General features: G+C 39.3%; 1 protein-coding gene across 1 annotated transcript; it reads left to right on the top strand.

Annotated features, from left to right (window-relative positions):
* The first annotated feature begins 185 nt into the window (after window positions 1–185).
* GOLT1B (golgi transport 1B) lies at window positions 186–14256 on the top strand. Its single transcript, XM_040595851.1, has 5 exons — window positions 186–326; window positions 4827–4918; window positions 6727–6905; window positions 10233–10314; window positions 11681–14256. Exons 1-5 carry the CDS (start codon window positions 302–304, stop codon window positions 11717–11719), a joined length of 417 nt encoding a protein of 138 aa, XP_040451785.1. The 5' UTR covers window positions 186–301; the 3' UTR covers window positions 11720–14256.
* Window positions 14257–14532: the final 276 nt, after the last annotated feature.

Genomic DNA, 14532 nt, shown 5'->3' with positions numbered 1-14532 from the left:
ATCGCCAAGCGGGGGCTGTACGCAGTCAGCCTCGCGCTCACCCCTTCTCCCCCAATCAGCAGCGGCTTCGCGAGACTCCCGTCCGCGGTAATGAAAGCGGAGAGGCGGGCACCAAGGCGGGAGGGGGCGTAGCCGCGCGAACAACGCGGCTGCTGATTGGCGCTGATTCCTCCAATCGGCGGTCCCCTTTCACCCGGCGGCGACGCGAAGGGGGCTGCGTGTTTCCGGAAGACGTGGCCGTTGCAGCTGCTGCTTCTCCGCCCTGCGCCCGCCGTCCCCCGCTCCCGTCCCCGCCGCCACCATGATCTCCCTCTCCGACACCCAGAGTAAGCGCTGCTCCCTTCCCTCCGGTGGTCGGTGGTGGTAGGTGGGGACCGGGTCGCCCAGCTGTGGGGCTGGGGGCGGCCGAGCCGCGGAGCGGGGAGGCGGGGACTGGGGAGGGATCCCGGTGGCGGCCGAGCAGCGTGGGGCGGGCCTGGCCCGCCGGTCCTGGTCCGCCCGGGCCCTCGCCCTTTGTTCGCGCTCCCGCGGCACCTCGGTTGCCGCCGTCGGGGTGGTCGGGACTCAGGGCCCCGGCCCGGGCCGCTGTGGCGGAGCGCCCCTGCGGAGAGCCGCTCTCCGGTCGCGGCCCACGTCCGCTGGGGGCCGGGCGCTCCGGCTGAGCGCCGCACGGAGGGGCGACTGTTGGCGCTGTGGCGGGGGTCGCCGAGGAGGGTCCGGCTTGCGAGGGTGGGCCGCTGGCACGCCCGTTTGCCACCCCGCGGCGGTCCCCGACGGGCACCGGCTGGCGACCGGCCGCGGGCTGGGAGCGGGCGGGCGCAGGCGGAGCTCACCTGGCCGCACCTGCCGGCCTCGCCGTTCCGGGAGGGCTGTTACACTGCGCTGGGCCCGGCCGCGGGACGAGCCGTGCCGGGAGCTGCCGGGAGGCGGGCTGGGATGCCGGGCTGCAGAGGACCACTAGGCAGGGCTGGCACCCCCGTCCTTCGGAGGGCACTGTCCCCAGCGCCGCCGCCGCTAGCGTTTGTCTCGGGTTGTGAGCTCTTTGGTGTCGGCTGGGGTACTGTGTGTGGGGATGGCGAGAATGAATGAAAGCTGAACGGTAAACAAAAGTAACAATTAGCTAAAGTCTTCTCGTGTGCCTCCCTGTGGACGTGAGTGGTGTGGAACCGTTTGGTTTTGTGTCGGTGGCTCTACAGTGTTTCTGGTAGCTTGCCGTTATCAGCGTTTGTAAGTGACACTGAGAGAGGGGGTTTGAGGTGATGACCTGGCACTCAATCTGAAGTGAAAAAAAAAGTACTGTATGTGACCATAGTTTTGTTTTTACGGAATAGGCATACTTGGAAATAAAGATGCTGAAAGGAAAATAAAAAGAAATCAAAATAAAGAGGCTCATAAGAGTTTAAACTGCAAGGTAACTGAGAATGTTAGGTCTCTGATTTAAATTAACGTCTCATGTATGATGTTTTTCTGGCATGGTTGCCATGAAAGGAAACAAGTCTGAATGATAAGCGCTGTAGTGTCAGTTAGGAAGGAGGGTAAGTGTGAAAGATGTAGAAAAGAAAATTAAAAGAATTGCGTTTAACTTGATAGCAGGATACTAGAAATGGAGGTGTTGGAGAGCCAGTCAAGGCCAAGGATGATGACAGGCAGAAAAGCAAACAAGCTGACTTCAAAGTTCATGATTTCTGGAGGAATTCAGGTGCCATGCTCTGTTACTGGGATGGGTACTGACCCTTGGGTTTGATGTTTGGATTTCTGACTGATTAAACCCTTGTGGGCTTTCCTTTTGCCCATTCCCCTAGTCTCCTGTCCAGAGTGTTCGTTGGGGGGAAAAAAGAAAAATCTCTGCCGAAAAAGGACATGTATTCACTTTTTTTAGTTCCTCATTTGGGACCTTCAGCTAACTCCAGTGCTGACTCTGTTGGTTCTAACTGTCAGAGCCAGCAAGTAAAATACTGTGGCATTCAGGGTGGGTGTCATTGTGTGTGCTGTGTTGTCCGTTGTTGTCCATTGTCATTCCCCCCCCCCCCCCCCCCCCCCCCCCCGCGTTTTTCAGAAGATATTTTATCAGATAATTTTAAACTCACTGCTGCCTGGAAAACATATGGAGTTAGCTATAGAGTCACTGATCGTGTGATAAATACCTGGAGAGGACGACTGCATTGGTTGATGTTTGGAAAGTTAAATTTGTAGCTGTACCCTAGAACTTTTTTGAAGTGATTCATTGAATGGTGTTATAAATCACCAGTAACTGCAAAAGAATGCACTTAGTTTTTCCCAAATAAATCCATTTTTCAATACTAAAAAGTATAGCTAGCAAAATAATTAAAATTTGCAAGTTTTCATAACATAAATTGCATTAATTTTTGCCTTCAGAGAGCCCATAGTGCACAGTTCCGTTCTGTTTTAGATGCTGTGCATTGTCTTCCCTGAACTTTCACAAGCAATAGATCTTGATTTTGAGTTTTTAATATTTACTAAGCTGGTTTGATACAGGGCTGCAGTACTCTTGCACAGTTTACGAGATTTCTGCAGAAACATTGAGAAAGCGTTGCATCCTCCTCTCAGTAAATCATAACAATTTAAAGAAAATTCAGAGTAATTGTCACATGGCTAGTATGTGATTCTGCATTTATAGGCATTGAAATATTGTATTTGAGTGATATGGGAAGGCTCTTCTGGTGCAGGAGAAAGTGTTTAAAAATAGTTCACACTCTCTATAAAAATTCCTAGTTCTTTGTTGCAAAGATTATGTACAAAATGTCAGTGCTTTTTTTTTTTTTTCCTTCCTGTAAGAATGCTAGTCAAATATATTTCCCAATTCTGATATGAATTAAATCAGTAATACCTTCTACTGATATACTGGCAACAGAGAAGAATAGTCCTGCATTGCTCATCTTTTCAGCAGTAATTTTAAGATTATGAGAATGGTGCTTTTTTTTTTCTTTTCACTAACCAGAGAATGTGGTTGACTTCTAAAGTGAATCTGAATTTGTTGTAGCGGTAGGTGATTACAAACGTGTTTCAAGTGAACACAGAAGAAGTGTCGAAGTAGTAATTACAGCAGCTGTTGGGAGTTGGTCTCTGCCTTCTTGCTAGATCCCTACTTTGCTTGTGTCTGTGGGAGGAATGAATACTTGCTTTCCATGACTGCATATTTATCTTATTGGCAGCTGGTAATTCCTCTGGAGTCTTGCCTCTAAGTGTTTTTCTTCCAGAATACAGACTGCTTCTGCTCTTCTAAAGGAAAGAGTACTAGAGAAAAGGGCAGATTGCAATTGTTATATTGTCTTCAGTCAGCAGATTCATTGAAAATACAGTTTGCAATTCCATTTTTCATTGTAAACAAGTATTGAGAATGTCTGCAGTAAATCAATTGTAGTTACTTAGTTTTAATTCAGGTTGGTTAGAATGCTTATAGCAGAAGTTTAAAGTGGCAGGCAGTACTGTAGAACTACAGATTTGACACCATGTGGTCTGCAACCTTGCTGAAAGATGAGCTCTTACACAAGTTAGGGAAGCTGAATGCAACAAATCTCTTTACCCTGAGGTCTTTTGAAATTTTTTTGCAATAAGTAAATGGAGGTTCTGAAATAGGCGGAACAATACTCCTTTAATTTGAGCTCTTCGAGCAAAGTAAATATTCAGCTAGATCTACGCTGCAGTCATAAGTGCAACTAAATACATTTAGGTAGACCGGGCTAGCAGCAGTGAAGGCTATGATAGTGTGGGTTGGGGTTTTCGTTTGTTTCAGGTTTGGCTGTACAAAACTACTGGCATCTTCAAAATTTATGTATGTGCGCACACAGACAGAAACTGGGCTGCCAGCCTGCCTGTAGTGTTATGGCTGGTTTTGCTAGCTGGTTTTAGGTATCCTGTAGGTTTCTAAACTCTCTGCTGACAGAGACAGCAGTATGTGAGTACGTGGATAAGTACAAAGATTTTTGCAGCTGTGTTGCTGTTCCTGTTACTTCTCTCCCATTCAATCTACATGAGGGTCAAAGGAAGGTCTTAGAGGTTTAATTTTAAAAGTAGGATGTATTTCCAAGTATGGTCTCTAAGATACCTTAAAGGCTATCATCAAATGGTAGCTTGACATTCCTAGTGCGGTTTCTCAGAAAAGCCTTCCATCCTACTCTTGCCTTCCCAGGATTTCTTGAGCAATCTTTAAAGACAAACAGAACTCAAAAGATACTCAATATCTACTAGTTTTGTGAAAATTGGTAACTGGCTAGAGACCCAAGCTAGTGTTTAATAGCCATTAGTGCATGTGTAACTTGGAAAGAGCCTACAGCATTGATCTGAGTTGTGTTCGATCCAGAAGTTGGGGGAAGGCAGACAGCCATGCAAGATTATGGGAGGTGGAATGGGAGGTCTCAGGAGGATGGCAAGGACCAGATTACTTACGTTACTGCATTAAACATAATGGGGTAAGAGTTGCAAATGGAAAACAAAGCTTTATCTGCTCACAAAATAATCCTTTTCTCCGTACTAGCAGTAAATCAAAAGGGATGTCTTTGTGATATGTATATATGCACGCATGATTTTTTTGTTGCATTCAGTTTCAGAATATAGTTCTAAATATGTACTTTTTTGATAATAGCAGCTTCCAAAGATATATCTCTCTGGTACTGAAGTAATTGGTGTCTGAGGCTGCTATATTTGTACACTCTAGGAAGTTTTTTAGGTGGTCATAAAATAGGCTGAGTTTTTCTGTGTTTTAAATGTCTGTAGATCGGACGTTCTGAGTTCTTTACGACTGTTACGCGTGAGTTGTTCCTGGTACTGTGGTTTTCGTTTATTACTTGCCTAAATTTGTTTTTCAGAGATTGGAATGGGACTAACAGGCTTTGGAGTGTTTTTCCTTTTCTTTGGAATGATACTCTTCTTTGACAAAGCTCTTTTGGCTATTGGAAATGTAAGTGCCTTCTGTTTAGTCTTAGGTTTTGCACTGTTTAGAATTTAATTATGTTGTTCTAATTTGAGTTTAATATCTGTTATCAATGTGAAACCGGATCATGAAAAATACTGTGGCAGTTTGTATAAAGAAAGAGTTATGATCAGTGATATGAATGAATCTTTTTTTTCCTGATTAAACAGCTCACATGAATCTAAATATCATGCCTACAGGTCAGGCCTGCAGTATGTTTGTCAGACAAGAAGCAGCTTGTTCCACAGTTGTTATGCTTCTGCAAATATGATTTTTAGATTGGTTGTCATTTACTAATGATTTCTTTTTTTGTGATCTTGTAAGATAACTGCCAAGCCTAAGTATATACTTGGATAAGAATAGCGAAGTGTTCTGTACATGCTAGCAAATGTAGCTTTGCTGTGCTTTATGAACAAAGAAAGAAGTATGAATTGCTGGTAGTCTGGGTTTAGAAGAACCAATCATCTTTCATATTAGAGAGATATAATATCTTCAGATTTTATGAAATCAAAGTTTTTCACTTAAAGCAGCACAGAAAAGAGATCCTAGTTCTGGTACACAAAATTCCAAATCCAAAGCAAATACAAAATGACAGGGTGTTTTCTGAGTGTGATAATCTCTGTGTCTCTGCTGTTCTTAGCTTTGCCAGCCAGCCAAGAGCACAGCCTGGTAGATGTTCACATCCTCTCTTCCTGATGCCTGATAGCCTGTGATCAAAACTGATCGGTTTCATCCTGTGGCAGCAGAGTCAAATACTGAGATTGACAGAAGAACAATATGAAAATGTATATTTGAATTTGGGTGCATTAATTGAAGCATTGTTCTGAACCATCCATAGAGTGTATAGTGGAAGAGTAAAAAATAAAACAGTACTTACTTTTTTCTAATATAAGGTCACAATATGAGATAGGGAAAATGGTGAAAATGTAGATAGGAATAGACAATGGCAGGCTATGTGGTAACCAAAGATAATGCAAGAAAAGGTACTGTGTCCTTACAGAAAGTTAAAAAAAAAAAAAGGCAATATCAGAAGAAGTGGGAGAGGTGGTAAGAAAGTGGTTTATTCAATAACATACAAAACTTAAATTTCATCTATAACCTTGCGTAAAATCTGAGACACTGTCCCCTTCTTAGCAAAAGTGTTGCCCAGTTGTATGCTTATATGCTGAAATAATTACAATTCCTGTTGCTAAAGGACTCTAAAAGTACTTCTGACTAGTTGGGACTAGTGTGATAGTGTTCAGTCTATACTGAAACTAGTAAACAGAAAAACTATAGACAGAAAAAAACCCAAACAAAACCAACCAATAAAAAGCCAGCAAACAAACAAGACAACTACTAAGACTTTTGAGCTGTTTTCCTGTTTTGGCTTTGCACTATCAGTACAAGCTGTTGAAGATGTCCATGGTACAGTACAGAGATGCTTTTATAACATGTCAGTTCTCAGTTTTTAGCAACCTTTGCTGCCAGTGGCACTAAGCTTCAGCATTGCGTGTGTATAATGATTGTACTTACGTTACAGGACAGGTGTAACTGATGTCACCAGGTCTTTTGCTGGTATTGTGTTTTTCAGAGACGACAAAGGTAGTCACTTTAATTTTAAGCAACTGAGAGAAGAATTTGGAACGTTACCTGCAAATGTGTTAAGGTGGCTTTTACAAAAGAAAATCACTAGTAAATTCCTTCTCACCATCTATCTTTTGGTATTTAAAGAAGTTGTGCAAGAAATGCAGTCTTATTTTGTAGAATATATATCTGTTTACATCCTAAACTTAGCTATCTTCTTTCTTTTCTAGGTTTTATTTGTGGCTGGCTTGTCTTTTGTTATCGGTTTAGAAAGAACATTTAGATTCTTCTTTCAAAAACACAAAATGAAAGCAACAGGCTTTTTCCTGGGTGGTGTGCTCATAGTTCTCATTGGTTGGCCTTTAATAGGAATGATCCTTGAAATTTATGGGTTCTTCCTATTATTCAGGTAAGACCTTTTTTTCAAAATACCTTTCTAAATTGGTGTATCTAGGCCTAAATGTATTCATTTAGCATAGCTGACAAAGTGGCATCCTTTAAATGTTCACTTTTGATAGATGTTATGTGAAATTATTGGTTTATGTTTGCAGGTGGTAAAAAGTTGGTAAGTACTTTCCCAAGACTCAAACTGGCTAATGTTTGTGAGGCATATACCAATCTGACTTTGGTAACATTGTTTATGTCTAACTAAAGAATTGTAAAGCTATAAAATATCTGGGAGCCCAAATCGTTAGCAGTGCAAAGTCTAAATATTTCCTCATTAAAAAAATGCAAATTAGAAACTTGGGGGCGGGGCAGAGCTTGTTCTTTTCTTTAACAAATGCACAAAATACTTGGCTACAAACAACCTAGGTTTGTAACCTTACCATTTCATTACGATGGTAACCCAGTGAAAAGATGTTTTCTACCACGTTTCATTACATTTGTGCCCTAGTGTAGTTAATGCAAACCAAACCCAGTAGTAAATCTCAACTGATTTAAGAAAAAATGAAAATTCTTATTTTTTGAACAGCAATCTTGATACATGTTATAGCTTTCACAATGTGTCATTTAACTTCTTCATAAATGCAATTGTGATGGTGAAAGAATTTGACTTGTTGAAACTTGTATATATTTAGCATTATTTCCATGGTTGAAGTTCCATACTTCGCTATAGAACAAAGTACATCATATGATAATAAGCAAGAAGGGAGACCTTTAGTTCTTCTTGGACTTCTGTTCAGATGAAGACTGTTTCATTAATGGTTATTAATCTAATAACAGACCCCTAAAATATTTTCGAAATGTTCAGCTACTAGCTAAATAATAACAGTTCCTGCTAATCAAAATCAAAGCAGTGTTCTGATGGCGCTCATTTTTTCCACTCAATAGAAGATTAACATACAATTTTACCTAGTTTAGATAAAATGTTTAAATATTTTTAAAAAAATCTTGCCTCCTACTGAAGACAGTGAGATTCCTGAAAATTAATTTTGTAATTGTAACATATGCTTCTTATTGTTCTACTCTGTATTATTCTGAACTCTATTACTTCAACTTTTGAAAATCACAGTATTTCACTGAATACATTGTCACTTCTTATGTGTAGCACTTGGGTTTAATCAACTAGTAAAAAGCAAGTAGAGTGTGTTTCCAACCAAACACTCCTCCTTTTGAAACAGCTCAAAATAATTATAAATCACTATATCTAAGCTGGTATGGTTATGGATTATCTGTTGGTGCTAGCCAGGGGCTAGCAGGGTAAAATAATACTGAAGGGATTATAGAAGGTCAGTGGTTATCCCTAGGTTCCTAGGACTATCCCTTAGCCAGATGAGTATTAACAAGGGGTAGATAATTCCAGGTGTGAATGTTTTATCTCTAGACAATCTTCTCTAGTGCTTAATGGTTCTTGGAATCTAAATCCCTTGCTACAATGTTAGCTAGTTACTATTTCAAACAAAGCTTTTTGTTTTGCTTCAGTCTTGATCATTTCAGCTATTATGCTGTTTTCAGCAACTTGCTTCTTTCTGAAGAAGTTAAAAATGGAGCCTTTCCTCAAGCATCAGTTTATACAGTTCCTCACAATCCTTTGTTTGATTGCATAACAGAAAGCTTCTCTGGTTATCATTGGTCTCTGAAGTACATAATTTTCTTCAGCCCAAGGAATACCAGATCAATTTACACCCCTTTGGATATGTTAGGGCGGTGTGGTGTGAGGATGGGCATTTCTGTGTATCCTAATGGTTCCGGTCATGTGGATTACCATAACTTTTATACAGAAAACCTTTACTGAGCAATATAACAGTTCTAGTAACTACTTCAGCTCACACTAAGTACAAATGTAAGCCACTCTATTTTAGTTTTTTCAGTCTCTCTTGATTTTTAGACCATTAAACCAGTTCTGCCAGGTGTTCAGATCCCTCTAGAATCTTTACTTCTAGGTTATTGTGTTGCATACCTAGACTACTTTTACACAGCCACCTTTCATACACTCCGTAGCAGTAATTGCAGAGCCTCTGTTGTCCACAAAGCAAGGGTTAGGTACTGGTAACCAAGAACACTTTAACAAATTACAGGAATGTGAAGGGTTGACTTCTTTCAAGCTGCATCTGGCCCAAGTGAGACGCACACTTATTCTTTTATTCTCATTTAAATCTAGAATGTCTTTTCCTTCTTGTCTCTATCTAACATGTTGCCACAAGTTTCCCATCAGAGGTTTAGTCTTTTGCCATACCTTCACATGCTTAGATTGCATTTACCTGGAGAAGGCTATTATGGGACAGTATCTCTTCATGTACTCTTTAAGCTGCCTTTGGAGCCTTATTCACATTACAAACATCCAGAGTTATGGCTAACAATACTATCCTTCCTGTACTGACTATCCCTAATTCTTGGCTACACCATTACAAGTGATTTGTGTGCCCTGCATCACAATTTACTGGACCACTGAAATGATCCCTTCCTTAAAAAAAGAAAATCTCTGGGAAAAACTTGCTGGTATGGATATTACCCAGCAAGTAGTTCTTACTAGTGTAGTGAAAGAGGGTGATGACTTGTGAAAATTCACTGTTTCATTGTGGCTGAGGTCTCGTTACATGTTAATCTTTATTCTAAGCAGGAATGTATAGCTCAACAAAAGAGAACTCACAATGCTACCACCAACTGACTTGCTGCAGTTGACTGCAAACAGCTGAAAAACAGCCATAGAAAATTTATTTTCCTGCTGCAGAGACAAAGTGAACAGTGCAGGGGGCTATACCATAACAGCTATGTTAAGCAACACCCCCTGACTCATGATTAAAATATCTGACTTTATGTAAAATTCTGAAGTAAGTGAATATACGACTCTGTCATGCTTAATTTACTTAATGTAAAGAGTACCATATGTGGTTGCAAAGAGGATTAGTCAGAATTCATTTCAGGTTTTTTTACACTGGGTATTGCAAGAATGTATTTCCTATAATGTAAAAAGAAATTATCTCAAAATGTGTATGATGGTTTTGAGAAATCAGTTGGGAGCGTCAGTTCTGTTGACTAAGTTGGGTATTCTTTCTTTACTTATCTTTTAAAGAGCTGACTGAGGGTTGCCACCTATGAGGAAAACTAAGTTCATTTAAAAGTATAGTTTCTTTCCTGGTTTTCTCCTTTCTCTGCTAAATGTATGGTAAACTTACTGTATTGGTATAATTATTGTGCTGCTAACAAGCTACCTCCTATTGCTTCATTTTGTAGCGATATGAGAATAGTTTAATTTTAAAAAAGTTGATACAGTCTTCTGATATCTTACCTAAAGGGGGTTCTTTCCTGTGGTGGTCGGCTTTATTAGAAGAGTTCCAGTTCTTGGATATCTCTTGAATTTACCCGGTATAAGCTCGGTAAGTGTTCAGTACTTCATGCAAAATTTGAAGCTTGTGCTGTTTTTCATTCCTTTGCTATAGCAATAGTAGAAATGGATCAGAAACAAAGCAAACGTAACTTTAGAGCAGTGACTTCGAGAGTATTCCTGTGTAGTTCTTGCACCATACAGATCCCATTAATTCCCAGTGAGAGACTTCTATTTGTAAAAGGAACAAAAGGACACCTTTGCAGAAGCTGCCCCTGCATGCAAGTTGTGAAGTAGAAAGAGCCCTGGATTGTGACTCGTAGCCTTGGGGTTCTGCTTCCTGATTCACTGTTGGTCCTAGGTGACCAGATAGGAAGAACATGCCACTGTTATGTGGTGCTTCTCCTGTCTGTATGATGAGGAGGATGCTGTGCTGTGTAGCATTTGGATATATTTATGAAAAGTGGCCTGTAAAAGCAAACTGTGTAGTTCAATGTTAAATTGCAGCTTGTCTGATGAATCCAAAAAACCTCATGATGCGTAATCATTCATCAGATATATTTATTAAGGTCCACTGCACCAGACTATGCCTCACTATTTACTAGGATTTGTATTTTTTCAAGAGCGGTTTTCCATTTTGTTAACCAAAGAGCCAGGGATTTGAAGACAATTAAGAGGTGCTAGAAAGGTGGTAATCTAGGGTGTTTCAGTCAACTACTTTTACTGTGCTAATTTCTGTATGTAGTTTAACACAAGCATTTTTCAAACTTAGTCTTTAAAGCAACAGTTTTAATAGCTACTGCTAAAAAATTAATAGAGGGTATAACTTAGATGTATAGAGCCTGTTTTTTAAAAATTAGTGTTCAAGATAATCTGTTCCAACCTTACAGTTAGGCCGAGTTTTGGCTCATAATTTATGATCAATTGAATGTGTCATTTGTCAATTGATCGATCTTAGTCATATTTAATTTGATCATAATGGGGTTAAATCTCATTTTAAAAAGATAATTGTTAATGTTTTATTCAAAGCCTACGTAGGCTCAGAAGAGAATCCACAGTAATGGTCAGTTGAAATATCTTACTTGGTCTACTAATGCATGTGTGGCTGATACTGTATTGTTTTGTTTTAATCATTAAGCTAGCAGTGTTATCTGCATTCTTCTATTTCCTTTTTCATTCGGTTGCATCTTCATGTTGCACTGTTAATGTCTATAAGAGAAAAACATGTCATGCAGAAACACAATTGCAGTGTTAAAATTTTTAATTTTCACAAACTTAAGTCATGAGACTTTGGTGAGTACTATTTGACTCTCATTTTCAGTCGCATACTAACTGTGCAAATAGCAAGTAATATGACAGTAACTTCACTGTACATAAATGTCATGCTACTTAAAACCTTTTTGTCTCCTTTTCTACAGCTTGTAGATAAAGTTGGAGAAAGCAACAACATGGTATAATGCCAAGAGGGCAGAAGACTGATTCTAAACTTACTGTATTATTTATAAAATCCTTTTGAAGAATACTCAGCACAAAGATTAAGTTGTGTACAAAGGAAAAGCTTGTTACATTCTTTACATAACAGTTTAATTTAAAATGTATAGTCAACATTATACATTAGAAAAGAAGCTCAGCAAGTATGCTTCTAGAAAGTAACTCCAGAGTTCAGGAAGTAAACTGAAGAGGTGACAGTCGCAGAATAACCCATGTTACAACTGTTGAAGACTATTGTTGGTTTCGGAAAACATTCTAGAGGCAATGAACCCTTGTGGAATTAGCGGTGCCTGTACTTTACCTCCTTATTTTGAAGGTGCAGTAGAGCAAACAGGCTTACATTTTCAAGGGTGACCCAAACTTATCCAACCCTCTGCTTGCTATTCTGAGAGTGCAAAAAAAACCAAACCACCACAAACAGAAAACTTCTTGTGTAACAAGAGATACGTCTTTGCGTGAAGGTTAAGATGACTATTCATCTTCAAGTCTATTATGACAAAAAAAAATAAGGAAACCCTACACGGTTCTGTTGTAAACATTTTTGTAAATATGTGGCTGAAATAAAACATTGTTATCTTAATGTTTCAAAGCCAAATGTAAGTTGATTGTATTTGCCTTCCATTTTGGAATATGCAAAAGGTCAATCTTTAACTTCAGTCTTAAATGTTGGTTCTGAACATGTAGGACTCCACAGGAAACTGGAAACTGACTTGCACTCCTTCCAGTTTGTTCTCCTGGAGTCATGTTACGTGCATCCAGATGAGAATGTAGCCCCCTGTCACTAACGTGAAAACTTTCAAATATGCTTAGTTCACAAAAAAATGCATTTGGTTAAGGTGCTGATGTGTGAAGCCTGTGAAATGTATCTTATCAGAATCTGAACCTTTGTTTTTAAACAGTTTGAAACCAAGGTTTCTTTATTTACTCTGGAACCACAAATTGACTTATTTTTTACAGTAATAAAAGGAAAACTTAAAGTTCTGTGTGTGAGTCTCTGGGGAGAAATTTGAGCTAATGGGGCTAACTAAATATCAAGTGCCAATCTCCTTATGTAACTTGTTGCTTGGGTTATCTTCATATAACTTAAAACTTCAATCAGTCACAGCAACAACTTTGCTGTTAGTTAGTTTCTCGGCTAACCTGGAATAAATGTCCCCTACTAATGCAAGGGTTGTGTTTCTGCATCTATTTGAATGGTAAACATCATGCACTTTCAGTAGGTTTAGTATGTAGTGTCCTTGCCTAACAAAACATGATAATTAAGTAAATTGTATTTGTGCAGGCTTTGGGGGGGTTCTCTTGTATTTAACTTTCTTTTCCCTTAAATTTAATCCTAAAAAGGTTATCAAAATGCAATGTTAGTATTTCAAGTAGCTAGGTGGTCTTAAAGGTTTAGTGACTGGTGGGTTTTGGTTGGGGTTTTTCCCCTTTATTATGCAGTTAAAATTGGTATTCTCCAAAATAACTTCTAAGTTAAGAAGAATCCATGTATACCATGGTTTATTTTCATTACAACTGTGTAAATAGCCACAATCTACTATTCCCAAGGTTTAATTTGCTTCCTTCTCAAACAGGCACAAAATGATTCAGAGAAAAAATGTCATTATATTTTCAATGAATAGCATCTGAAAAATCAGCGGTTGTATTTTATAAACGACAAAAAACAGCTGTGTTTGCCTGTTGGCATGTGTATTATAGTTTACAGACAGGACTAAATATGACTTGTGGCTTCTACCTCAAGAAATAAGCCAATTTTAACTGCTCCTGTAGAACTGTTGTGTGTTAAAATGACTAGAGAATAGCACTACAGCAGTTTAGCAAACTCGTTTGCTTTGGTAGAGCACTGGTCTGTACTATGGGAATCAAGTACTGTTTAAAGTAGACAGTGTTCATCATTTACATTCGAAGTCAGCTACCTGAAGAATTTTGTTCTTGTCTTTTGAAAAGTACTGTGATGGGCAAGGTGGATTGCACCACACGACTGTGGAGCTCTGACTGAAAGAAAAATTGCTGGGTAAGTTGAAGTATCTTCATCGACAAAAAAGCTGGTGATGTCTTTCAGAGGTGATGAATGTGTTGCTGTCTATGATCTTTTAGCCCTTTGAAATGCCGGGATTAGGCAGTTCATCTCACTTGTATTTAATCCATTGTTTTAAATCAAAAGTCAATTTTTGTCAGATGTGAACTGTTGTGAAAAGAGTCTGAGGGAACAAAATTGTATGTTGAATTTAGCATAGTCTTTATCCCTCAAGGTAATGTTGTCTTTGAGACAGTTTTGCAGAGATACATGTGGGTGGCAGCAAAAGTCAAAATAACTTAGCCTTAAAGTGTTTCTGTCATTGTAAAAATATCTCGTAACAGAAACATGCTTGGAACATTTCCCCTTTTAAATGTAATTTATAATTGCTGCTTTAAAAATCATAAGGATGGACCTTATTCTGAGCAAATGAACACTGTAAATATCCTTGTCATACCTTGAATAAATGGTTACCTTTTTCTATAACTTGTCTTTGTGTTTCTTTATGTGCACGTTTGAAGAAAGTGCTTTGACAAGTTTTCCTTTCCAAAGGTTGGGGAGTGCATGCTGTTACTGCCTGGTTATCTTGCACTGTTGTGACTTTCATAGTAAATAGTGTCTTTGATTAATTTTAAATGGAAAGGTTTCCTCTTTTTCTTACAATAAACCTTTTATACAAACATCCCCCTAGTTATTCAGGTTCCAGTTTCAAAAACATCACATCAAAATGTGGGAAGTAGTTTCTTTATTAAACTACCTCCT

This window comes from Falco naumanni, chromosome 5 (genome assembly GCF_017639655.2).
Source record: "Falco naumanni isolate bFalNau1 chromosome 5, bFalNau1.pat, whole genome shotgun sequence".
Classification (NCBI taxonomy): domain Eukaryota; kingdom Metazoa; phylum Chordata; class Aves; order Falconiformes; family Falconidae; genus Falco; species Falco naumanni.
Note: the sequence above shows the minus strand (reverse complement) of the source record. Positions and strands in the feature narration are given on the sequence as shown.

Excerpts from the sequence above, each read along its gene's own strand:
- GOLT1B (XM_040595851.1), top strand. The coding sequence starts at position 302 with ATGATCTCCCTCTCCGACACCCAGA. Across the intron at positions 4,919-6,726 it reads CTCTTTTGGCTATTGGAAAT|GTTTTATTTGTGGCTGGCTT; the intron begins GTAAGTGCCTTC and ends TTTCTTTTCTAG. Across the intron at positions 6,906-10,232 it reads GGGTTCTTCCTATTATTCAG|GGGGTTCTTTCCTGTGGTGG; the intron begins GTAAGACCTTTT and ends TCTTACCTAAAG.